Source organism: Vanellus vanellus (assembly GCF_965231255.1).
Source record: "Vanellus vanellus genome assembly, chromosome: 2".
NCBI classification, from domain to species: Eukaryota; Metazoa; Chordata; class Aves; order Charadriiformes; family Charadriidae; genus Vanellus; species Vanellus vanellus.
Window position 1 is genome coordinate 55181990 of NC_138906.1, and position 25592 is coordinate 55207581.

The window sequence follows — 25592 nt, forward strand, 5'->3', positions numbered from 1 at the left end:
CAGTTTATACTTTTTTCTTTGTTTGACATTTTTATTCCATCCAGAAATCTTTTCCAGGCAAAACTTCCAGTGAAACCAGTTGGATTTTGTCCAAGCAAATACTCAATAAAACTACAGAAAGAATAGAGCACTTTGTCACCAACTTTTTTTAAACTGCTTCTGCACAGCTCATTTAAACATAGGGTCTCACTGGAATGTCTAGGCAGTTGAGCAAGCAATACAAGTCAGTTGAAATGGACTGATGCTGTTCAGCATTTCTTGGGATTTGGCCTACTTCAAGATTTTTCTCTCCCATTCTAATAATTTTTTCTTTTTAAAAATTGATATGGTAGAAGGCATAGCTCTTCTCACATTCTTTAGATGAATAACTGCTTAGGGCACGATGGCTCTGTGTTGGTGCAACACCTAACGCAATGGTCCCCAGTCAGACTAATGGTCTTACAAGTTATTTTTTTTTAATTGCAACTAAATCAACTATAATTTGGAAACCTAACTTTTAAATAATGACACTGAAGGTGACAGTATACCAAAATTCAGATATTGAAAAGAAGAAGTCTATATGAGCTGAAAGGACCCGTAACAATAGAGAAGTTATTGCTGAGATAGTAATGCAGACAAATGCCCCTGGAAGGCCTGGCTTGATTTGCATTTTATTATCTAGTATATCAGGTATAGGAATAGCAGTAATTTTACTCTGAGAGAGACAACAACATTTTTTTATTGTTGTTGACTAAGTAAGAAAGTAATAAATAAGTCCCTGTGCCATGTTAATCTGTTAATTTCAGACAGACCGAAATTGAGCTATTTTGATACCAAAGATTTTTGATAAACTAATTCTGCGTTCAAAGCCTTTCAAATACCTGGCTGTGATAATGCAGTTAATATGGATGTGATATAAATGTAAATTTATATCTTGTGATATATTCTTGTGAACCACTAAAAGAAGACATCCCAAATGTATTACATAGCATGCTCTTTGTATGCTTTGATTCAAACTGTAAACTAAACAGTTTAGTTTATAAAAGGGCCCACTGATACAACATTATTTAGCAGGCTCACAAATTATTACTCTTGACATCTCTTGGTCTACTAGGCCAAAGAATCTGAAAGCATGAAAAAATGTTACTAATTCTGGGCAACATTTTCTGTGTAAGATTACTTAAGAACATTACAAAATATTTACTTCTTTATTTCTGTTGAACTAAAACCGTGGTTTTATGAAATTAATGTGACTAGGTGGGTGCCCAGTGTTCAGCCCAGTAAAAATAAGTGATCCTTTAAAAGAGCCCCATCTAATGTCAGTCTAACCTGCCATATAGCATATATAACTTCTCAAGAACCACACTGGCCACCTAATTTGGAAAAGCCCTGACTTGCATGCTTAATATTAAAGAGATAGAGAAGTCCTAGTTAACTTTAACACAACTTACAGGGAAGCTTGAAATAAATCATATGGCCAAAACAATCATGTAATGCTATGCATGTCCAAGTGTAGACTTTATACAGAAAGATTGTAAAAAAATTGAACTACAGTAACTCTTTTTTCTCTGTACTATTTCCTCAGAGAATTTCCAAGTCAAGTTCAGCATCTTTCTTTTTGTCTTTCAGGAGCTAAAAAACACGGAAACCAAATAGCAAGCATAAAACTCCAAAAGAAGAACCTTGCTCACAACTACACTCTTTTGACAAACTGATTTTTTCTACACAAGTGATTTGCACATTGTTACCAAAGCCAGATCAAATGGTCCGTAGCTGCTTCAAGGAACCATATTAAGCCTTTAAAACCTGCAGCGACATGCCAAGTAATGAGGCTGAACATTCTTCAGAAAATTTAGAGGACTGAGAGCAGTCTCCTGGCTCAAGAAGTCTGCGAGTCACTGTTGAGCAATACAGACAAGCACGTGCACCATGGTGCATGTCCAGACCAAGACTGTGGAACATGCTCTCCAAGAAACAGAGGACTGTCACAAATCCCATTTTGGTCCATAACTAAAGCGCATACCTTTGATCTTGCTTTCCTGACCTACATATATAGCATAACATTTAACTGTAAACAGGAAAACCTAACATGGCCCCAAAGCTCTTCTTGAACAAGACGCTTCAGCACATAACTCTCTTTGAAGGGAGTGTGGCAATAATCATAGATATTAATTCTTTGTCTCAGTATCCCTTTTAGAGCAAATGGCAAAAAAACATGCATAAATTTATACATACATACATACATACATATGAAAGGTTTTAGTAACTTCAGTTTCCCACTGTCTGGGCTTAAACCTTTCACAGCAGCAGTGACCTACCTGACAATGAAAAACTTATCAGTCTCCGACTTCCTTGTCCCTGGATTGAATCTTCATTGGTGATGCTTTTAAAAATCTGGTGGAAGAAAAATAATGGTGAGAGAGACTAGTCTCCAATAACTCTTGAACAGACAAATTGCTTAGTAACTGTATTTTTTACAGATTCAATTAGATGACCATTAATCAAAACAATGTTTTTACCCAGGTAATAATTTAACCACTAGCAGCATAAGTCATCCCTTCCTAGAGGCCTTTCCTTAAGAAATCAGAATGATACAAAAATATTACTGTAATGTTAATATAGCAGTTCCTCACCCAAAAAAGAACTGCTTATTAAACGGGAGATAAAAGTAACGCATAAGGATGGGGATGTGGCTCTCGCCTCTAAAAACAACTCCTGCCTTTATAACCTCTTATTTCTAGTGTAGAAAATCTTGCTCCCAAAAGTTTATTGCGCACCATGTGAGAAAGACTTCTGAGAGCTTACTAACACCCTGTGCAAAAACCTGTGCGAATTATGATAGCAATAAGCACTGAGGGTGATCTAGAAAAAAAATTAAGAAAAAATAAAATAAAAAAAATCAATAGATGACCCTTTGCACTCCACAGTTTAGGTTTTAATGTCAGTCTTTGGTTCAGCAAGTTTATTGGTGGGCTGCTGTGGTGCAAATGAGGACCCAGGCTACCTTCTGGCTGTGATCAGAACTGGGGAGCAACAATGTCTTTGAGCCAGTGTCTGGGGCGTCAGCAGGAACCTGCAATCAGCAGTTTTCATGGCTTTTTCCCTGAACAGAGCGAGGCCACTCGGAGTTGGGCTCCAAGTTCAGCAGGGAGGTGGTGCTACTATTACTACCTCCCACTGACTTTGGAGTCAAAACAAGTGCTGCTCTGCTCCTGGGAAGCTGCAGCTCCTTGCCACTCTTGCCATTTAGCTTTCAGGCAAACAAGAAAAAGAACATTTATGCAGTGAAGTTCCAATTTCTGTGAGAAAGCAGTAACTGAAGTCCCACTCAGCTGTGACTCACTGCTCAGTATATTAAATATTGTGTATTCAGGCTTAACTTAGAAAACACACTGCTCTTTGCCCCCAGAGAGTTCAAAACCCGGGCAAGGGGACACTGCAGCCCAGCTAGCAGGGGTTAAATCACAAGCACAGCTGGCAGGTCAAGATGCAGATGAGGCCTAGATCATAAATATACAGGTTGAATTTAGACATCATTATAAAAAAAAAAAAGGGTTCTGTTGCACTTGATTTTTTTGTCATGATTATTCTGTTTCTTACAGACTATTTAAATGGGGAAAAGGGTATTGAGTAGAGCAGGACTACAAGCAAATTCCAGTAGAAACATCCCTATTGGATCACAGATAATTAGTTGCAATTGCACTTTCAGCCTTCTCAGCTAAGCAGGTTTTAATATATTTATTGAAGCCACCACCGATTTCTGGATAGAGACACGTTTAAATAAGAATATTGTATGGGACGATGAGAATTTTATGACAAGAACTCTGTAACCTTTACCAGCTGAAGTTGTGATCCCACCAAGAAGCAACATTTCCTTGTCAAGATGTATTTTTCATACTGTGTCACTGCCTGACATTTATTACACATTAACCTTTAATGCTGACTACTTATGGTCTTCTCGTGATTTTGTCCAGGACAGTAACTGGGCCAACCAACCTAGATATGCGCACATTTGCAACACGTGCTTTTTTCCAGTCCTTAAACATTTATCTGGGGTTTTTAGATCTGCCACAAAATCATTATGAATAGTTTAACAGCCTATGCTTTGAACAGACTTGGGATGGACATGATGGGGTCCTGCAAATACTGGCCGGTTCAAAATGTAAAACTATGTTGCTATTAAACGATCCTTATGGGACCATATCTACATTAGTGAAATCGTATTGAGATAGATACTAGAGTATTGTCATGAATCCTGATATAGGCAAAGAATCCCCAGCACAGCCAAATCTGCCCTGGCAAAGTTTGGCATTATTCAAAGAGAATAATAACACATCCAGCCCCATAAGCAAAACAACAACAACAAAATATTTATTTGCTCCTAAAGGACACTTACACCATTCTGTCAAGTGCTCACCTCCTCTCAGACACACAATCACAGGGCCCAAAAACCAGCCCTGCTGCACAAACGAATTATATACTCCCTAGTTTACCCAGGCATAACTCTCCGAGATGCAACACTACATCAAAACGCTAGGCGTTTTGATAATGACTAGCACTTAACCTTAGTAATCTGAAACACACCACAACACTTTTTTGAAGCTTTTCCAATTTTCTTCCGGTCCAGGCAGCTGAGAAAGGGAACACATGGCAGAAAGGCGAGAGGTGCTTATCGTTGTGCTGAGACCTGGGATGCACCATTAAAGACATCACACAACCGAGCCAGACGCCTCCTGTACAGCTCTACCATCCCAAACCTGTGCTCCTTGTCCTCCAGTGGTCTGGTTGCACTGGTCTGCCACATGTACACCAAACCTTCTCACTTGTGATACAGGTCCTCAGGTGTGGCAGGGGATCTGCCAGAGGGGGCTCGAGCAGGTAGACGTCCTCTCTCCAAGGAAGGAGCGGTTAGGCATGGATGTACCCAGGGAAGGATATTAGGAAGGTTGGGAAAGTGATTTTACTTTAATATTGGCATTTCGAGGACTCAGAAGGAACAGTGTTAGAGAAAGGGAAGTTGCACCAGGAGCACAACGTGATTTAGCTCGCTGTGCCAAGCAAGCAGAGTACACAAGGCTTCTCCCCTCAGTGCCCTGACCAATCAAGGTCATTACATTTGCCCCACTGTCCACCTGAGGGGAAGTTTTTTGGGACCAAACCAAACACCACAGGGACTTAAAAACAATTAAGGCTGATTTTCTGAAAAGAAAAAAAGCCATTTGCTGCAGTTTGGATTCACCATTTTCTAATGCAATACCAGACTGTCCCCAGTAGTGAGGACAAGGCTAAGAGCACCTGGTGCAGGGCCAGGCAAAGGAGGGCTCATGGTCACCAACGCTCACCAGCCACCGCGACAACCGGGGTTCAGAGCGTCTTGAGGCCTGGGATGGGGAAGTGCACAGGCCCTACTCTTTCTGCTTGTCATTTATCATTAAATACATCCAGACCGATTTTAATGGCTACAATATAATTATGTTGGGAGTTTCGCCACTGTAAGTAAACCTTGAATTTAGTCATCGGGAGGCAAAAAAACCTTTGTCTTCTCAACTGCCACTTAAAACATAGTTAGCTGACAGAAAGACAACATTCATCTCATCACTTGACGTCCTATGGACTTGAAGTCCTTGGTATGAAAAGGAACAAACGCAATATTACCTCAATAACTTTGGTGCTTTTTTATGCCCTTGAAGTGAGAGCTCAGTCTGAATTAGTTACTATTTTCAGTTTATAATGTCATGTTTGCACATTGTGCTGTCCACCCTAATTACTTTACAAGTCCTGCTGATATGAAACAGGATGAATATGCTTTTATTACATGCTTCTGTCATAACTAGATATGAGGAGATGGGACGTGAGCTGCAACTTCAAAAGCCTAGCTGAATCTCTCAGAAAACCAAAGGCTTCCTGAACCAGATTCAAACCTCCTTTCACTTTCCTTGTTTGTAATCGGAGCTGGTGCCACTGCCACTGATGGGAGCACGTGCACTCAAGCAGTTAGAGAAGTATCAGTACTTCCTTTAAAATGTACTCCAGTAAACACACACCGTAAAATCTTCTGGTCTGCTACAGAGTTTCCCAACCCCTGAAGCATGGCAAAAGACAACTTCCAGAGCCTGTGACAGCTGCCTGAAAAAAAAAAAAAAAAAAAAAAAAAAAGGGAGGTATTTGAGACCAGATCCAAGCCTCTCAGGACTTGCTGAGCTCAGAAAAAGGTCCACAGTTGGTAGTGCTTTTCATTTTTTCAGTAGAGAGAAAAAAGAAGACAGAAGGAGATGACTGAAAGCTAAAAATAATACAGTCGTGTTCTAACATCATTTTTCCTTCTGAGTAGTTCCTGCAAATGCTGGAGGGAAGTTATGCGACCCTGAATAAGAAAGGAGGCAGGCTTCACACCAGTAAATGGAGCCCTTGAGACTCCCTCCCTCCTTAGCCATAGTCTGTGTTACTGTGTTATCAAAAAAAAAAAAAAAATCTTGAGAAAACCCAGAGTACTACAGTCCATCAGCTCTTGCTGAGGCAAAATTTCAAGTGCATCACTAAAACTTTGTCTAAGCAGAAGATAAGAAACAGAGACTCTCGCAGCTAATTAAAAATATCTCCTAAAATATCACCCTTCACCAGTCTACCCAGACACATGAACGAGTAACAAGAACAACACTCTTGCTCCTGAAAGTAAAGTGGCTTACAAGGCATACCTTGGATGCTCCTATTCAGCCTCCCTGTACCTCTAGGTTATGATGAGGCAAATACTTTTGCACACACATACAGTGTGAACACAGGTCTGGAAGAAGCTGTAACTGTGTTCGCCTGGTGCCTTACTAGAAAATTTGCTTTTGGGCACCACAATCATCAGTAACAGTGCAGCGTGCTGGTAAAGCAAGGTGACACAAAGTCACTTTTAGCATATTTTTATATTGTGCAGCCCAACTTATTTTAAAAGTCCTGCTGATATGAAACAAGATTAATATGATTTTATTACATGCTTCTACCACTTCTAGATATGCACAGCTGACAAATACAAGCACTTACTCCTTTTCCCACACACAGCACAGAAAAACACTGTTATGCCTTAGTGTCCTGCAGCACACTTTCCTCTCCAGAAGGGCATTTTTGGCTCCTGCAACCATGCGAAGAGATTCAAAGCTACCCAAATTTTCTTTCCCCATAAGTAGAAGAAACATCTGGTTTAAGAAATCTTACTCTTCACTGACAGCCAAAGCACTTCTGTATCAGTAGTTTCTGCTGCAAAAGGATAACATTTAATGATCATAACTGATATAAATTATTTCACATAGGCCAGTATTTCTTATATTTAAAACAGAGGCAACTGCAGAGATATTAAAAACAGTGCTGCACTAGCTCTTTTGTATTTGTTGATTGTATATGCTGAACATCATGGACGTGAACTAATGCTCAATCCAATCAAGTTCCAATTTTAAAGAGTGCTAATTAAAACCCAGAATATTTTACACTGCCAGTATGGATTATAACTACAGTAATATTTAATGCAGATTAAATAGTCAGTACTGTAAACTGGCAAAGATCTAGCCTAGACCATACTATCTATTCACAAGAGCTTTTCTTTAAAAATGCAGATCTAAGAACATATCAAAGTATTCAGAGGGGCTCACATTTCCAAGCAGTACTATCCAAACTTGTATGGAAGATTGAAGGCTACAGTGAAAGAAAACTAGAGACTACAAAAGTAAAGCAGCAAAGTATTTTCTGTTTGTATACACTGGCTCCGAGGATGAAAAGAAGTAGATGACAGCATTGCAAGAAGGAAAGGCTGTGACCCATGCTTTATTCAAATCACAAGTGAAAAATAGCCTCAACTCAGTCCCAAATTGTGCATCAGCTAACAGAAAAAATATTGCTAGATGTGTCAGAGCTAAAGACATGGTGTTGCAGAGCTGGGGGAAAAGACAGGCTGTCCAGTAACTGCCTGCACTACGCTTGCTAAAAGGTCCAGTTCTCTGTTCTCCGTTTTTCAAGAGCACTAAACTTGCCCACAGGTTTAAGGCAAAATAAATAAGGTTAATAGCCTGAATTCAACAGTTGGGAACAAAAGAAGCTGCTGATGCTTTGTCCTCTGTCTCCTTTTATCTGTTTGCATCCTTCAGTTCATCCGAGATGTAAGATGGGTCCAAAACTCCCCAGCCCGATGTAAGGGCAGAGTACCAGTTTCCATTCTGCATGGTTTTGCTGATGTCAGTTTAATCAGCTTTGAGCTATTGCTTTAGCAGACCTGTGTGTACATGACACAGGTGTCAAGAAGAGTTCCTCAAAAAATTATTCTCCATTAATGTAGTTCTGTTGGCTTTTACTGTTGTCCTCTTGATTTCACTGAAGTCTTAACATTAGAACAACTCTCTAAGCAAGCAGCAAATGGCTTACTGTTTCCACAGCTCAGCAGTGAAGGGCTTTTTCACAATAAAAGAATATAAGACAACATGCCAAGTTCACGCTTCATATTGTGCCATTCCTCTTCAGAAGTGGAACAGCCCTCAACAGATCTGCAAATTAGTGAATACTCCTATTTCCACCTAGTGCTGAATTTAAAAGGAAATATTTTTTGGGGGAAAAAAAAATAACTACATAAACACAGACTAAGAGCTTCCTTTCTCCCCATCACTTGACTTCTTCCACATCTTGGGAACACAGGGTGCGCTGGGACACACAATAGGTGAATTGTGAAAGGAGCAAAAAGACCTGAGCTCCATGACTGTCACCAATGGAATTATGGCTATAATCCCAGGCACCACTTTGAAAATTTAGCCCTAATTAGAGTCAGTGTTTCAGCTACAACCCTCACTCTGTTAACAGAATTATCCAGCTCCTGAATGCAATATATTCCACTTATCCTGTTAGCTAGTTAAGCCACTGGACTGGCACCATAGTATTCTTCTATCAGGTGCTTCCAAACAGCCGCCACTTTCTCCAGCAGCAGAGCTTAAACTCCCTGCTGGGCCCTCTGCAGCTGGCTCATATCCCTGAAGGACTGTGACCACACACACGCAGAGTCTTCCCCGTGTATCACGGTCAGAGCTGTTCTAGCCTTGTAATACACCACCTTCTCAATGCCATTCTCTAATTAAGGGGAGAATTTGCCTTTTTCAGGCATATGGCAATTGCTTTCTGCCTGCAGAAAGCTCCTTTTGCCTCATCTTGCAGCAGCATTTATTGATTACTTCATTTATTCCCAGGAGATAGAAGTTTTTCATTCCAAAAACTTCTCTCCTAAAAACCCTTAAAAAAGGGAGCAAGGAAGGAAGTAAATATATTTTTTTTCCCATTGAAAATGTTACAAATTCTTTCAGTAGATTCTAGATAACAAACCCTGGAAGCAAAACTAAATTAGGATAAAAAAAATTGCTGTTTAGTATCATCAATAAGTCCTCTAGAGGGCAAATATCAACAGGCTTATTACAGGAGGATATTCAATGAAAGCACATACCAAGTGTATGAGATCTTCATGTTGGCGTGAAGACATTTCGTATTCCCCAATCTACCCTATGTTGGTAGAATGCTGTTTAAGCATAACCAGAAGCTAGAATAGGAATGTTAAGAGCAACCATTTTCAATTAAAGCAAAAATGAGGAATGAGGCAACAAATCAGTATTTCCCACAGAGTCTAGTATCTTTTTCTTCCAAAATTTTAGTAGATTCAGCTTTTTCATTGTTTCAACAGTTCTGCATAATAAACTTCGGCTATCCTTTGGCAGCAGAGGAGAAGCTTTGATTAGAGATTCTGATCTTCCCTCGCTCTTTGAAAAATCATTTAAATAAACTCTTAGATTTTCAGATACTTCAGATAAACACAATCATACATGAATGTGGATAGGCTTCTGCTTTCTGGGTTGATGGCCGGACTATGTCTAAGCAGCAGCCATTTTTTATGTAGCAAACTTCTAGGAGGACTGCTTTCTGTAGCGTCTCTCACTAAATGCTCACATGTTGGCTCTGACACTGCCTGCTATTTGATGCCAGTGAGCCTTTGAGCGCTAACAAGTCTCTTGGCAAGTTTAAAGTGGTCCAAAGGATGGCAGTAGTTTACATCCCCAATATGCAAAACAAACTCTGGTTGAGTTAGCGGGGAAGAAGGCTCCTTGCAGCTGCTAAACAGCTTTGTGCTTCCCAGAGCTACCATCATCAAGAAAAAAGCCTCTAAGGAAATCTGGCTTTATGATCAGATTTACATCAGGCAGCTGCCTAATGCAGGACAGGATCAGCGCTGTAAACCCGACAGGTCCATACACAGAGTATTAACGTGCTTAAGCCCCCTGATGGCAGGACCTGCTTGTAAATATTACCCTCTCAGGAACAGCTAAGAAAGACCCTACAACCCATTGGGACGGTTTGTATAATATACTATTTGTATATTTGTATAATAATATATATACAATATATTTGTATAATAATAGAATATTTGTACAATAACCTCCCAAAATAACTGGTAGGTTTGCCGTTGACAGGTGACATAGGACCATTGGGCACTGTTTGGATCCCGTAATTCTGCATAAAATTTGCCCCTGTAGACTCCATATTCAAACTTTTCAAGAAAATGTGTTGTTTGTATGGAGAACTAAAAAATTGCTGCTAACACCTTTTCTCTTTGCACTACAAAATGATGAGAGTGATCAAAACATAGGGCATATATAGTGGAAATATTCTAAACTTTGATATATCCATGATGTCGTCGGAATGCAGGAAACTGCATTAGGCAGCAGTTTATGCTTCCAGGCAGCCTTAATTAGAGCTTCAGAAACTCTTCGCTCTGCTAATGTAGTTTGGTTGGGACAAGTACATAGATGAGTCATGTTCACACATGTGAGAGACAACCATATCCTTCAGCTAAGCTGTATTTGAAAAACGGCTCAATGCATTAGTCTTGCTGTCAAAGAGTCTGGACAAGGGAACCGAGTCAATGACCCTTTACGCCATAAAAGAAGCAGCAAGGCAGTGAACAATGCCCATTCTTCTACATGAATGCCCCAAATATCAATTCACTATGAATACCATTATTTCCAGAAGTGAGTTACAGACCCGTTACTTTCAACCTTGGATCCTACTTTAGGCAGAAATGAGGCGACTACAGAGATTTATAGTCTGATTTCAAAAACTGAGAAATATCTCTGCTACTTCAAATGTCTCTAAATCTTACTGAATTACTAATAAAACATTTGCACTCCACAGGGTATTTTTCTAGTTATGATGGCACAGAAAGAATCAAGCTAAGAAAAAAACCCCACAAAACCAACCAAAATCTTCTCCTTTTACAGTATCTATAGTCACTGAGTTAATGCAGCCTCATCATACTCAGTGTTTTTCTCATGTATCTTTTGGGAGATCCATCAGACCCACCTGAAACTGCTTCTCCTATCACAGTAAACCCAGGGGTGGTTTTTTGTTTGCTTGTTTGTGTGGTTTGTTTTTTTTTTATTTTTCTTGTTTAGAATTGCTTTCGTCTTCATATTTGGCTACTACTGGCTACAGCATTCTCAGTTTTGTTTTTCTTAGTTTGTTGCTTTCTAGAGCAGTGGGCTGTAAAAAGTCAGCGGCTTTCTGCAGTGAAGTGGGCTTGTGGGAATGCTGATTGTAATCAAACTGCCATAGAATAACCAATGTTGGAAGAGATCTCCTGAAGCCAAACCCTTCAGTTAAAGCAGGGCAAACATAAAGCAGGCCACTCAGGGCCCTGTCCAGTTGAGCTTTGAGTATATCCAGGGATGGAGATTCCACAAGCTCTCTGGGGAACCTATTCTAATGTTTGACTCCTGTCTTGAGAAAAAAAAAATAATCCTGAGGTCTAATCAGAATGTCCTTTGTTGCAACTTGTGTCTATGGCCTGCTGTCATTTCACCATGCACTGTCAGAAGAGTCTGCCTCCTTCTACCCATTAGATAAATGCATCAGTAACATCCCACCTAAGACTTCTCTTAAGACTGAACAAATCCAGCTGTACCTCTGCTACTCCTCATATGCAATGTCAATGACCAATCTGAAGGATGAAGAAAACAGGTGTCAGACTCACCCTGACAATTATTGTGGTGGGGTGTTACAGCAAACTTGAGGTATAGCAAAGACTTTTGGGGGAAAGCAGCATTTACGAAATCCAACTTCCAATAACACCTGAATTCGCTACGGCAATCTGGTCATCATAGAAAGCCTCCTGAAGGATTTGGCCTGCTGCATATTGGACGCAAAAGACTTCTGAACATGAAGTCATTAAATATGACAGGAGGGGAAAGGGATGTCAACTAAATGCAGAAGTGCTGTCACTGCAAAGAAATCATTAACTACAGTGTGTATAATGATATAATTCTTGTAGATCTTAATAAATAAATCACATCTTATCAGCAACAGAGGTGATTTGCGTTGCGTCTGTCAGTTTTGATGGAAATCAGTGCAGAATTCGTCTCAAACACTTCAGTCAACCCTGGGAAACCATTCTGTGGCAGAGCAAGGCAATGCAGAGGTTCATACCCCATGCTACACAAACCACCCACATTGTCCTCCTCCAGTATTCACATGGAAGAGAAGTGGCCCCACAGAAACTCCATGTCCCCTGCTCCTCAGACCCCTCCCCTTGCCAAACATGCTCATGTCAAAGTAGGTGTCTTCTGCACAAAACACCTCCCCCTCATCCCCACCAGAAACATTTCTGCCCATTGCCAGGCAAACAGCACATCCTTTCCTTCCTTCCCTGCGCAGGCAGCCCCCATGTTCACTTGTCTGCAGCTGTATGAGCGGTGATGGACAAGGACAGGAGAGCAGAACTGGACTGTTACTGCTGCCATTGCTGGAGCTGGAAGCCATGGTGAGCAGAGGCTGGTGCTCTGCCACGAGGACACCCTTCCAGCAGCAACTCTCACTCTTCTCTTTCCTGCAGTAGCAGGAACAAAACTTTCTTGGTCAGCGTCCAAAATTTTGGGCTACACAGAAGCAGGTCTGATCCAAGCCACCTCCACAGACCATGTCCCATTAACTAGTTGGAAAGAAAAGACCAAGAAACACAACTTTTCCCCTCCCATCTTGGGGCAGGCTGTGCTGCCTGACAGTCTACAGTGAGACACAAAGGATGACTGCTGAATCTGGAAGTCAATTTTGACCCCTCTGAAAGCGGTAAGAGTTCAGCCAGTGACTTCATGACATTAATATTTTATCCTCTTCTGCTGCAGCAGCATTATATATCTCTCAGCTGCAGGACACTGAAGCAGCTCATGCTGACCCCCTCGTCAATGATGCATCTCTCACAGTAGAAAGTGAGGACATCATGAGACAGACTTGGCGGTTTCCCTCTCCGTTCCTCACCCTCAAATGCACAATTGAAAAATAAACATGTAAACCCTGAGCATCCTCTCAGCGGTAGCAGCTTCAAATGCACGAAGACTCACAGGGTACTGCTGCACAGTGTAGAGAGGCAGCTGCAAAACCAGTGGACCTGTGAGCTGAGTCTCAGATGTAGCCGTAGCTCACCATTCACAACAATGTGGGAGCTGGAGCACCTCTCCTATGAGGACAGGCTAAGAGAGTTGCGGTTGTTCAGCCTGGAGAAGAGAAGGCTCCAGGGAGATGTTATAGTGGCCTTCCAGTACCTAAAGTGGGCCTACAGGAAAGCTAGGGAGGGACTTTTTACAAGGGCATGTAGAGATAGGACGAGGGGGAATGGCTTCAAACTGGAAGAGGGGAGATTTAGGCTAGATTTTTCAGTCTGAGGGTGGTAAGGCACAGGAACAGGTTGCCCAGAGAAGCTGTAGAAGATCCATCCCTGAAGGTGTTTAAGGTCAGGCTGGATGGAACTTTGAGCAACCTGGTCTGGTGGGAGGTGTCCCTGCCTGTGGCAGGGGAGTTGGAACTAGATGATCTTCAAGGTCCCTTCCAACATAAACCATTCTATGATCTTGCATGCCTGGATGCACCTGGCAGCTTTGACCACCCCACTTTGAGGCTCACACAGTGACCAGCTGTCTAAGAGGTAGCCAAGTGGTCCTAAAGGCTGGGTGGGGCCAGAGCCCAGAATGCTTTTCAGGCAGCCTGGACCTCCTCATCAAGCACCTCTTCAAAACTGTGAAAGAAAGCAGCCAATAAAAACGTGAAAGAAATGCACTAGAAAAGGAAAGAAAAAGTGGAAAAAGAAAAGGGGAAAAGAGAAAAGGCGAGGCCCTACAGAAGAAGAGTGGAAAACAAAAAAAAAAAAGAGTAGTGCAGGATGCTATAAGGAAAGCAAGCAATTAATTTCTAAAATTTCCAGATCTTCACATCCTAAAAAATTCCCTATCTCCCATTCAGACACATCTCAAAAACCCCAAACATCACCACCCTTCCCACCCGCCTCAACAATGACCAGTACAGCTCTGTTAGAACTCAAACCTGATGGCAGCAGCTTTCCAATGTGCCTGCTGGCGAAGTTAAGTCAGATCCTTTTGGGAAAACCGAGATAAGTAAATAGGCTGCTATTAAACCCACAGTTTCCTGACAACTAGTGGCACCTCCAGACTTTTCCGTCATTGGGCTTAACTACTCCCATATAGCTGAATCAGCTCAATGGTTGCCCTCAAATACTTAACCTCTGCAATCACAGTCCTAGTATAGCCACAGTCTGCTAGGCAAAAGGTCATAAATGTGTTGGTACCTGAAATACAATCCATGATACATTTTGTGAACTAAACTTTAACAATTGCCCAGGGTTAGGTGGCATGAGCGATGTTGGTGGTCCTTTGCTAAGAATATCAACATATGGTCTAATTCATGTGGTTTACACTTATGTTCACCATAAAGTCTTACTGCATTGCCGTAAGGGCAAAAAGGACCTCAGTGTAAATAAAAATCAGACCCATTGAGTTAAAAAGGGAACTGTGTAAGAACAATTTAGTTGTTTTCCATCAGACTTTACAGATGTAAGAATTTAAGCCTGCTTTTAAACTGGAGATATTAAGTGGGGAGTGGCTGCATGCTTTCAGTACTGATGGAAACGTGCTTGTCTGAGAACTCAGCTAGCTAGCTGGGAAAAAAAACCCAGATATTTAATGGAAGTGGAAAATGTTTCTCAAGAGATTCAAGGATTAAAAGCAAACAGAGAGTTCAAAATTCTATTTTAAAAATATTCTTACGCATATCCGCTGATATGTAACATACTGACCTACATCAATTTCCCCACTTGAACATCTTTTGTTCTTAATCTTTCATAGAAGTAATAATTATAGCAAAGGTGATTTAGAAAAGCATGCAATATTATATAACTGTATTCCATCAGCAAAACTATGTTAAGGGACATGATTATCCTGTCAAACTCCTGGAAACCAGGAAATGTAAACCTAAAAGATAACTGTGAAGCACTAAGTCTGCCTCTTGATGAATATAAATTGTAATACTTCTTTCTTTTTTTAGCTGTCTCTGATCATAACCTTTTCCCAATATAACTTTATAGATATATTTTTGTATCACCTGGGTTTTGTGAGAAGTACAGGCAATCCAAGACATACTCGAGATCCAGATAAAACATAAATGTAAAAGCTGAATCCTCAGCAGAAAAAAATGGGAAATAAACAACTGAAAAGTAAAAGTAGAAAACGTAAGAAACAAACAAAAAAAGCAGCTAGGTGGAAAGGATGACATGATCATGATGGGGGTCGCATGCATGCGCAAATGCAGAAAACAGACAACATTTGTGCACATTACACTCGAAGGGCAGACATCTGCTGGCACTGATGCATACTGGGTCGTTGAAAAACCTTTTAGCTTTCAGTCACCACCTGTTTTTCTCTTTCACCCAGTTAGGGTACTTCCACTGAAATAACCTGAGTTACGCCACAAACATTCAAAACAACCTACAAATCCACAAGTTATAAATGTGTGCAAATTCACCTCAGAGTCATCTCTGCAGTCATGTCTGCTGATTTTATATAGGTTATCTGAGGGTATGGGTGATTTCAGGACAGATTTTAAGTACTAGTTACTTTTATAAAGGGTCATGCATTGTGAAATTACAATAATGTTCTCTCCCCAGATCTTCCTCCCATCCCTCTTTCTTCCCAGTACTAAGGAAAGCAGACAAGGAAACAAAAGGAAGATATTTCAAGACAAGTAAGTTATTTTTTCTCCTTTACACTGGCTGCTGGCAAATCCTTGGTTACTGAAAATCTAATCAGGACTAAAGCCAATGGCATGTATCAGCTCCAGCAGAGATGAAACTTCATTGCAGCATTGAGCAGAGAGGTTCAGCGCAGGCTTCAGATCTCTCTGGCAAGTTTTACAACCTCCTCCTTTCCCTCTGCCTGTCTGGCTATTTGTCTGGCTGCTGCTTTGAGGTAAAGAAATCCACCCAGTGCTTGAAAACAGCCACGTTAGGGAATGCTGCCTGCTGAAAGTTGCTGAGAGAGACACCGGGCATGCAGTTGCTCAGCAGCGACTGGTGGGCAGTTGCCCACCTCAACTTAAGTTCATGCCACGGGTTGTATTCAGATAAAAGCAATACGGATATGGGGACACGAGAAGAGGACTTGTACCTACTTCCCTGCTTTCCTCCCACTGTGTCAGCTTCCCAGCTGGCTGCAGGGAATGAAGCACCCTTTAGCTTAGAAAGATGTGGTTCCAATAAAACTTCTGTTTAATTAGTGTGTGTTCAGAGACTTTATAATCTGTGTATCTCTCCAAGTATTTCTCAGTGTTCTCAAATATGCATCAAAGCTTCATAAAATTAGTGCAAAAGCCGTGCTTTTTGCACGGCTTTTGCACTAATGTATTTAGTTCATTTCTCATCTGCGTGCCCTAAAAATTTCCTTCATATCTGTCAACCTCCAGGCTACAGCTCTGATTGCAACACAGAGCACAGGGCAGGTTGGACAGTGCATCAAGAGTCCCCAGACAGAGACCCCAGATAAGTCTCCATGCTCTTTTCTGCAGAAAAAACCCCAAATTTTACTCAACTTCTGTAAGTTATTTGCATTATTGCCCAAAGCAGCAAAGCAGCTATCCAAAGCATCATGCCTTATAGCAAAATAAGTAATTTAAAACGGCCAGGCAGAGAATCACAACATAAATGACAAGCAAATTTTACCTAGCCTGTATTTGTGCAATAGATCACCTTGGCTTTGAGAGAAAGACCCGCTAAGTCAGCAGAAAGATCTCTATTACTTCAGTGGATCTGGCTTTCAGCCTACCATGATCTACACCAATAGGCTTCCACACCTTTTTAAGCATCTTTCCCTGCAGATTAAGTTTCCTCTTCCCTTTTCACTTAGCAGCATGTTTGAGACCCAGCAGCAGATACTGTTACACAAAACACTATCTTCAAGAAATAAGACGAACCTCTGGCATTCTAATGTTGTTTTAGAAATCACTGATCTCTTACAAACATACCAGATATTTTAAAAATAAACCATAACCCACTAATTCTGCTGTATTTACCAAGTTTTCCTGATGTCCTGTTTTCATATCATCACAGAGGTATCACAAGACCTTTACAAATCAAGTTCCTTCACTGCCCCAGCTCCATCTGCTTATTTTGCCTTGTTCATTGTAAGCTCTTAAAGAGTCGTTTGGCATTTTATTCACTGCTTTGAATAAGCAGTTAGTTCATGTTTTTCCCTGTACACCTTTTAAAATTTACTCAACTTGGAAGGCTTATCCACACAAACAGTTGGCTCTCAGCTAATATTTGCATTCCTTCCTCAACAGGAGTCATTTCTTCTTTAGTCTAATCTAATGACCATGGCTTAATATGCTAATTTTCCTGGATGAACATGTCAGTTGGAAACTCGGTCACTGAGGTCTTCAGCATGGTTAACACTTGCTCATAAGTCCTCTGCTTTGTCTCATCAGCTAATAGGAATTAATAGCAGATTAAAGACTACAAAAACAACTTCAATTTGAGAATTTCTAACCCTTTCAGAAAACCTTAATTATTAGCAAATACCTGAGAGGTAACACATTGCCATGCACATCTGAGATGAAATATAAAGATGTCCAACAGCAGTGCTATTTAACAAAGCCAGACAAGACACGAAAAAATAAGCTAAACTAATTTGAAATTGCAGGTACTAAAGATGGATCACAATTACCCAAATTAGAATCTGAACAATTAGAATTCATGCATTAACTCAGCTATTCTTGAAAAAGTGTCAGTATGATCTTAACAACCACCAGAACACAGTTTTCTTATCTTGATGAAAATGCAATGACCTCCCAGAAACACTGGACTGGAACTGACTTCCTGGGTCATGAAGTCTTAACATATACAGCAACTGGTGCATCTTATCCCAACTGATGCAGATTTCTTAGCTAATTAACACCATTCCTGCTTCAAAAGCCTTCTACCTCAGCTGCAATTCTACACAAAACCACATGGTTATCATCCACACTTAAAATTTCCTCTCTCTTCCCATATTGTTATACAAACACACAAAGAACTTCCTCAGCTCATGAGTACTGGATAATGGAGGATATCAGAGATTCTGCAAATGCTTGTTTATGCCTTCCAGAAGAATCTCATTTTGTATTAAAAATTGTGTGAGAGGAGATAAAGATCAGATTCACCTGATGGTCGTAGATTCTTCTAAAGCACCTTAGGAGAATGTGAGTAAAAGGAGACATGGTAAAACTATAAACAGTGCTAACTCATACAGAGCTAGAAGATCAAGAACTTCCAGTCTCTATCTCCATTAACCCTGGAACATGGGAGAAGGCAATGAAATTGAACAATAGTAAATTCAAAACTGAGGAAAGCAAGGATTTTTTTCTTGCAAGGCTAATCAAAGGGCAAAATTTGTTACTGCAAGGACAAGAATTTAAAAAGACTAAAAAAAAGGTGATAGATGGCAATCAGAAATATCCAGAATTTCTATAATATATGGCAATAAAAAATCAAATAGGATGCCAATCCATGACCTAAGCAACTTCTTACTAGGTGTGCCTACCTCACTGATTTATTGCAGAGGACTTCTTTTTTGGTGCTGATTTCACTTGCATCTTTATGTGGTGGCTCGTGGTACACATCCAAGTGTACAATTGATGAGCCCAAAATCACTTCTCTGACGCAACGACTTCCAGTCATCAAGCACCCCACTTTCAACCTGGACACAAGTTTTTCCAACAGCTGACCCCTTTGCCTATCCCATGCACACTGAGAGAGGGTAACCAGTGAAAATGTTATGCCCAGTAAAGTCATGACAAGCAGTCCTGGAAGCATAAAAGAGCACAGAAAACCAAACCCTGGTTCTCTCCTCTTTATGCCTCATCAGGCAGCATTGCAGATATACCCAATTTGACCTAGAGGATTTCATGCCCATGCACTGCAGGATTCTTGTAGCTTCCTTGGTCCCAGGTGTTGGACTAGCTGGATACTGGAAAGGATTCAGCCTGGCAGCATTCCTGTTCCTTCCCCCCCCCCCCCCCCCCCCCCCCGTCCCCCGTCCCCCAAGTGAAAACTGCATTTTTTAAATCAAGATTCTGCCAAGTATAAATGGTGCTCTCAACTAAATGATAGTCTAATACATTTAGTTGTATTAGTAGCCAAAAAATGGCTAGAACACAACGTGCTCTTCTTTTAATCCATTATAGCAGGCCTCCAGAGCATCCAGTGAGACCTAGGCCAATGCGTACAAAATTGGTGGTAGCAAATCAAACTGATAAATACAGGGGGAAAGGGCAGAAATAATCTATTACTACCTCTAGTGAATTAGCTGGTGTTCACCCGCAATCAGATTTGTGCCCTGTTGCAGCTGGTAACTCCCAGCAGGGAGGAAGCCAGAGGTGCTTCATTCACAAGTCTATCAGCTTCACCTCTGCAGTGCAATCCACAGGTCTAAATCCTTCCTTCCTTCCTTCCTCCTTCAACAAAACTTGATATATCTGCCCTCAGTTCCATTGTATAATTTGAGGAACTGCATTGCTTTTTATGGACCTAACCAGATGCAGGAGGGAGTATGTAAGAATGTAAAAGGCCAAAGTATAGATGATTATACTAGTGCAGTGTGCTGAACAGTCGCTGATCTTTCCATAATTTATTAAACTACAGAAGGGAGTAATAAGATGTGCAGGCTATTAGTATGGCTATTATGTGACCATAACAAGAGACATTCAGAAAGCAAGTGGCTGGGAAATACCAGACACATATTGAACCCATTAACAAATAAATGGCTTGTGTAATGATCTTCTTGGTGTTGCTGAAATAAAATTGCTCCAGTTCCCATCTATCATGCTTTTTATTTCTTCACTTCAACTCTGTGCTGCACTGCAAGTCTGCTAATTAGACCACTCTAAATCTACATTTAGAAGTTCATACAGGATCAGATGCCCAGTAAGGTTAAATTTGACTCAAGTGTTTTCTTTCAAACGACCTGTGCAAAGAAACTAGGGCAACAGGGAGAAGCCCCAAACCGGTGCAACTGATCTGCAGTGAAGAGCAGGCTGTGGGCAGTGATACCTAGGGATGGATCAGGGACCATGAGAGAGCAAAAAGTTGACAACATTTTAATGGAACATGTGCAAATGGTGGCCTTAACCCTGCTTTTCGTTCTGTCCCTACACTGCTTTTCTGACTGCACAACTGCACATTCAGGCTAGCACAGTAGGAAAAAGTCTGACAGATGAACATTTAAAGAATTATTTTGCTTAATAATTTAACAGATGCCAGCTTTTTCTTATGTGATCTCTTCCCTGTTTGAATCCATTGCAGCTATGCCTACAGCAGTGCATGATGTGCAAAATAAAATACGTTTTGAAGCTACCAGGCGCTTAAGCATGCCTGCACTGCTAAAAGGGGACTAAAGAAGACAATGTCAGGACCTCTGCAACTTCCACTTCAGATCACTCACGTTCCGCTCTCCAATGCACTGAACAGGACACGCACCCTAACCACACTGCCTGTATAGGCACACAGCCTTTCTCTGTGTCCTGGTTTGAGAGACAGGACTAATTTCTCTTCTAATGCTTGGGAAAACTGCACTTTCAGAAGACTCCAGTGTCTGAATTTGTGAAAATATTTACTTTACAGCCAGCTATGGTGTGTGGGTCTCAAGGTCTCAGTGTTTTTGAGCTAGCCAGGTGCAGGGATACGGAGGAGCGAGACCCGGGCACTTGACCCAAGCTGGCCAACAGGATTATTTCATACCATCAACGTCACACTCATTATAAATTAGAAAGTTTGCTGCGAAGTCTCTCTCTCCCTTGATGGCTGCCATCCTGAGAACTTCGTGCCCTGGTGCCGGAGCCCTGAGGCCTTCCCTTCCTCCTGAAGCCGTAGCGCTCGCAGTGTTCGACATTTGCTGTCCACTGCTGGGAGTGCACAGCTTCCTACTGATATAACTGGCTGAGTATAATCTTTGCATATTCCGTATTGGTGTCGGGATCAATATCAGTTCTTTAGTGCTGTTAATGTTAATTATCTAATCTTATTTTATTAAATCTGTTTATACTTCAGCTCTCGGGTTTTCTTGTTTTTCCCGATTTCCCTTTCCCAGGTGGGGAGGGGTCATCGGGTGATAGAATGATTGTCTAAATGACAGCAAATTGTTATGGGTCTCTCAAACCATAACACTCTGCTTCAAGTGGCTGGTACTCTGCCAGGGATAAATTTGATATAGGACTATATAGGACTAGCTCTTTCATGCTGTAGTATATTACCTGGATTCACCGCAGGATGCAAAAGGGCACTGGCTTTCAATGCATCAGCAATATGTGCAGAGTCGCTGCTTGACGCAGCACTCTGTCGATTGTCTCAAAGTGGCATGGCCAGCGTGCTGAATGTCCCCCTCGGTGACAAGTACCTTATTTGAGAAAAGTGCTGTGCTGACCTACTGCCCTCCATCGCACTCACACCACACAGATGGGTCTTCTCCCTTCTCTCCTAGATGGGCACTCCTTGAAGTTGCATGCGAAATATGCAGGTGATTCAGTGCAGAAAAAGCAGTGAAGAATATTTTGGGTGCATTTCTTGCATAAAGTCTTTTCCAATTTGTTTTGATTTTTTGGCACCAAGCCTAATTTTAGGTGCTTGTATTTGAAATGCCATTATGATGATCAAATACACTATACCTCCATCTTTCATACACACAGATCAGAAAATTAAGAAGACTCCAAAATTAAGTAACATTTAAATATGCAACCAGCTGTGTGCTGGAATGCAGAGACATTCCTTCTGGCTTGGAACATTAAAAAAAGAACATACCTGTATGTTGAGAGTTATGGGCTGCTGCTCAGGAAATCAATGCTGATGTTCACAAAGAAAATTGTTTGTACCTCCTCTGCTCAATTTGTGCTTGTTAGATAATAAATTCTGAGCACTTACCTCTCGTAAGTGGTGTAAATCTATGAATGGGTGGTGATAGGAGTTTGAACCACACCGAGCTGAAAAGATCGATATCAAGATAGGGAAAAAAGCCACCAGGCACACAGAACTGGATCATTTGTCACTTAAGCTATTGACACATCTGCAATCTGTCATAATGAAAATTCTGCTTGAAGTGATTCTTCTTGCTAATTCTATTCTGTTTGGAAAGATTCTGCCAATTTGGAAGAAAATTCTTAAACATTTCCAGTAAAGGCGGTGGAGTTTCAGCACATGCTCTGCACCTTTACTGAATCAGGACTCTAAGAGCCAGTATTATTGAACTACACTCAGAAGAGGCATCCGGAGCAAGTAAGTTTTCTTAATATTGAAAGAAAATCTCTTGCCAACCATCCCAATTTAAAATACAAGTAGAAGAAATAAAAGGAAGGAAAAGCTTGTTATTTGTAACACAGTGACTATAGTTACACTGCAGTCAGAGACCAATTACACCCTGGTTACACTTTCCAACTCCACTAATTCATATAAATGGAGCACTTGCTACATGACAGAGTAATTGCAGTGTAAATACAATAGTCTTTATGTATCTGGAATCTGAAAAAGAGCCCGTGTTACTGAGGTGGCAATAAGAAATAATTTGGACATGTCATTAACCTTCAAATTCTCTGAATCAGTGCAAATTAGGATATAGAAAAGCATAACCAAAAATGTAATTACACTGAACTAAGGGCTCAACTGTGCAACTATTAGGAGGCTGCTCATGTGAGTAAGTATGCTTGAACATAACTGAATATCGCCAAATCAGGCTGTAAAATACTACCATAGTTTTACAATGAAGCAAAATGGAATTGAAAAAATGAATTAATGACATTTTTCAATTTTAACAAATGTGCTGAGGGTTGTTCTCACACCAAAAATCATTCCCATGTATTTTGAAGCTGGGGAGGGTCAAATTCTGCCAGGAAATCCTTCCCTTCAAATGAGCGTTAGCTGTAGCTTGTGTAATGGCTAGCGTACCCATTCAGTGCACAGCGCCCTGGAGCCCAATCCTCGGTTAGGGCTTTAAGTGATACTACAATATCAAGAGGTGAAAACAACAGAGTATTACTGAAAACAGATCTATATTGCTCCTACTCCTTTCCTTGCTCCCTTTTTTAACTTCACTTCTCTAGAACATTTCAAGACAAGCATACAATGAGTGCACACAGGACTTTGTAACATAAAAGTGCTAATGTTTCTTATGCATACAGTAAAATCTTTGCCAATTCCCTACTAAGAGGTACTACTACACCTCTTCTACCTCTGATGAGCTTACTGTGAACCATTACACCCTCTTAACTCCAGGCACCATGAAAGTCTTTTGTACCCAAGTGACCAAAGGGCTCCTTGCATGCTTATGGAAAACCAATGATTTACAGAACTTTCCATTAAAATGCAGCAACTCCCCAGTCAATGTAATAGTTTCTTTAAATTCAAAGACTAAGTTCTCATGTTATACCACTTCATGATGTTACCCTACATCAGTAGCAAAGCATGAGCACATGAGGCAGGCAGGACGTGAACAGCATTGCTGCTGTTGGGAAAGAAATATCATGTCAGGAGAAAACCAAAAATGGGCAGGTATTTCTAATAGATCAGAAGCCTACTCAGATCACCTTCCTCACGCAGTTTATGGATCAGCTACTTTTTTCAGAATTATTCAACTTGAATGGTGAATCTGTGGGATCCACTCTCAGCAATTGTTTGTTAGCATGTATATTTTCTCTTGGATGCCCTTTTAGATTGAAAGAGACTGTACCCTGGCAGAGAGCACTTTGTATTTGACTGCTGGAGTCTACGCTTCCTTCCAGCTGAGCGAGTATTTCCAGTCATTTCCCCTGATCATTTTCCCTTTACTTTTTCATTCCTGAATGACTCCATCTCCTTTGCAGGTAATCAAAACAGGAGGAGACGTATACAGGGATGGGTAGAATATAGATGGTACTAACAAAGCAACTCCTTATCTTGCGTTTGAAGGCAGCTGCTAGTTGGGGGAGCTCTGGCTACTTCTCATCTCAAGATAAGGAAAGGGGATTCTCTTTGCTCAGTCCTGACAAATACCCAGTCACTTAAGCACACCCATAACTTCCAGAGAACTGCTGCTTCCCTCCCTGGAAATGCTGAGCATTTCAAGGTACACCACTTACAGTTGTTAAAGATGTACCTGGCTTGCATTCTTTGCCGTAATTAATTGCAGCAGCCTGATGTTGTGTTTTCCATAAACTTTTTTTTTTTTACCCTCAATTGCTGAACAGTGCAGAAGCCACTAGAAGTTTCTGCTCCCTCTTTATCCTGTTTCTTGAAGTACAATTATTCTCACACTCTCAAAATCAGACTGTTAGATATATTACACAGCGATGTCCCAGAAACACAGTTTTAAAACTCACCTATCAGAATAAGAAATGAAGTAAAGAACACAGCTGAGATTTTTAAATCCAGCCTTTGGAAAGAATGAGAGATACAGCTGCTTGTACATGTACACTCTTATAAAATCCCAGCTTGCAGCACATACATGGAAATGAGGCAGAATGCTTCATTATCAAACACTGCTCAGCAGCCCACACTCTGACGTGACAGCACATAATGCAAATATTTACAGCAGGAAGTCCTCAGGAATGATCAGTCACCACCAAACGGCAGCAGCTTATCAAGCAGTAATTCCTGCTGTGGGAAACCCAGCTGAGGCAGCACTTCCACACAAACACAACAAGAGAAGGTCTCTTTCAATAATTAGCTCCAATTTACATAGCTTTCTCCATGACGCTAAGTGTATTTGACGAGTGCCATCATGATCTATGAGACAGGAATTGTGGCAGGAAAGCTCCAGAGGTTCGATCAGCTGTGGTTCTTTGCATCTAATACACAGCGAATGAATGCTCCCAATTTAGTGAAGACATTTGTCCTGAGGCTAAAACATTGATTCTCCACTTACTGTCTTTTAATTGTGATGTATCCAATTTATCTTCTCAGGCTATAACCTCTTAGGGGAAAAGGTTTTTCTTTTTCATTCTGCATACTGTTCTCATTCCTGCTTCATTTTACTGCAAAAGAGCCATGCTCAGGTTAAATCATTTTCACACTAGCAAGATACCACTTTCCTATTGCTAGGATTAATTGGTGTAACTCGTAATGTTTTTATACAACAATATCTGACGTAAAGATGAATTAGTGGTGACAATATTATGAATAAATGAAGAGTGACAAATAAAGGAATATTCCAGATCATGTAAAAATGTTCTTGTCCACTGAGAAAACTGTTTGCTCACCCGTACCATGGTAGTGCTTA

General features: G+C 40.8%; 1 protein-coding gene across 1 annotated transcript in view; it reads right to left on the reverse strand.

The window, feature by feature from the left end:
* The window catches only part of HECW1 (HECT, C2 and WW domain containing E3 ubiquitin protein ligase 1), a gene marked incomplete at its 5' end in the record, with an annotated part of 190958 nt that overhangs the window by 99363 nt on the left and 66003 nt on the right, over positions 1–25592 (reverse strand). Inside the window, one exon of the mRNA XM_082499170.1 lies at positions 2298–2373. Within this exon, the coding sequence (XP_082355296.1) occupies positions 2298–2373 (76 nt within the window). The remainder of the gene's footprint in view (positions 1–2297; positions 2374–25592) is intronic.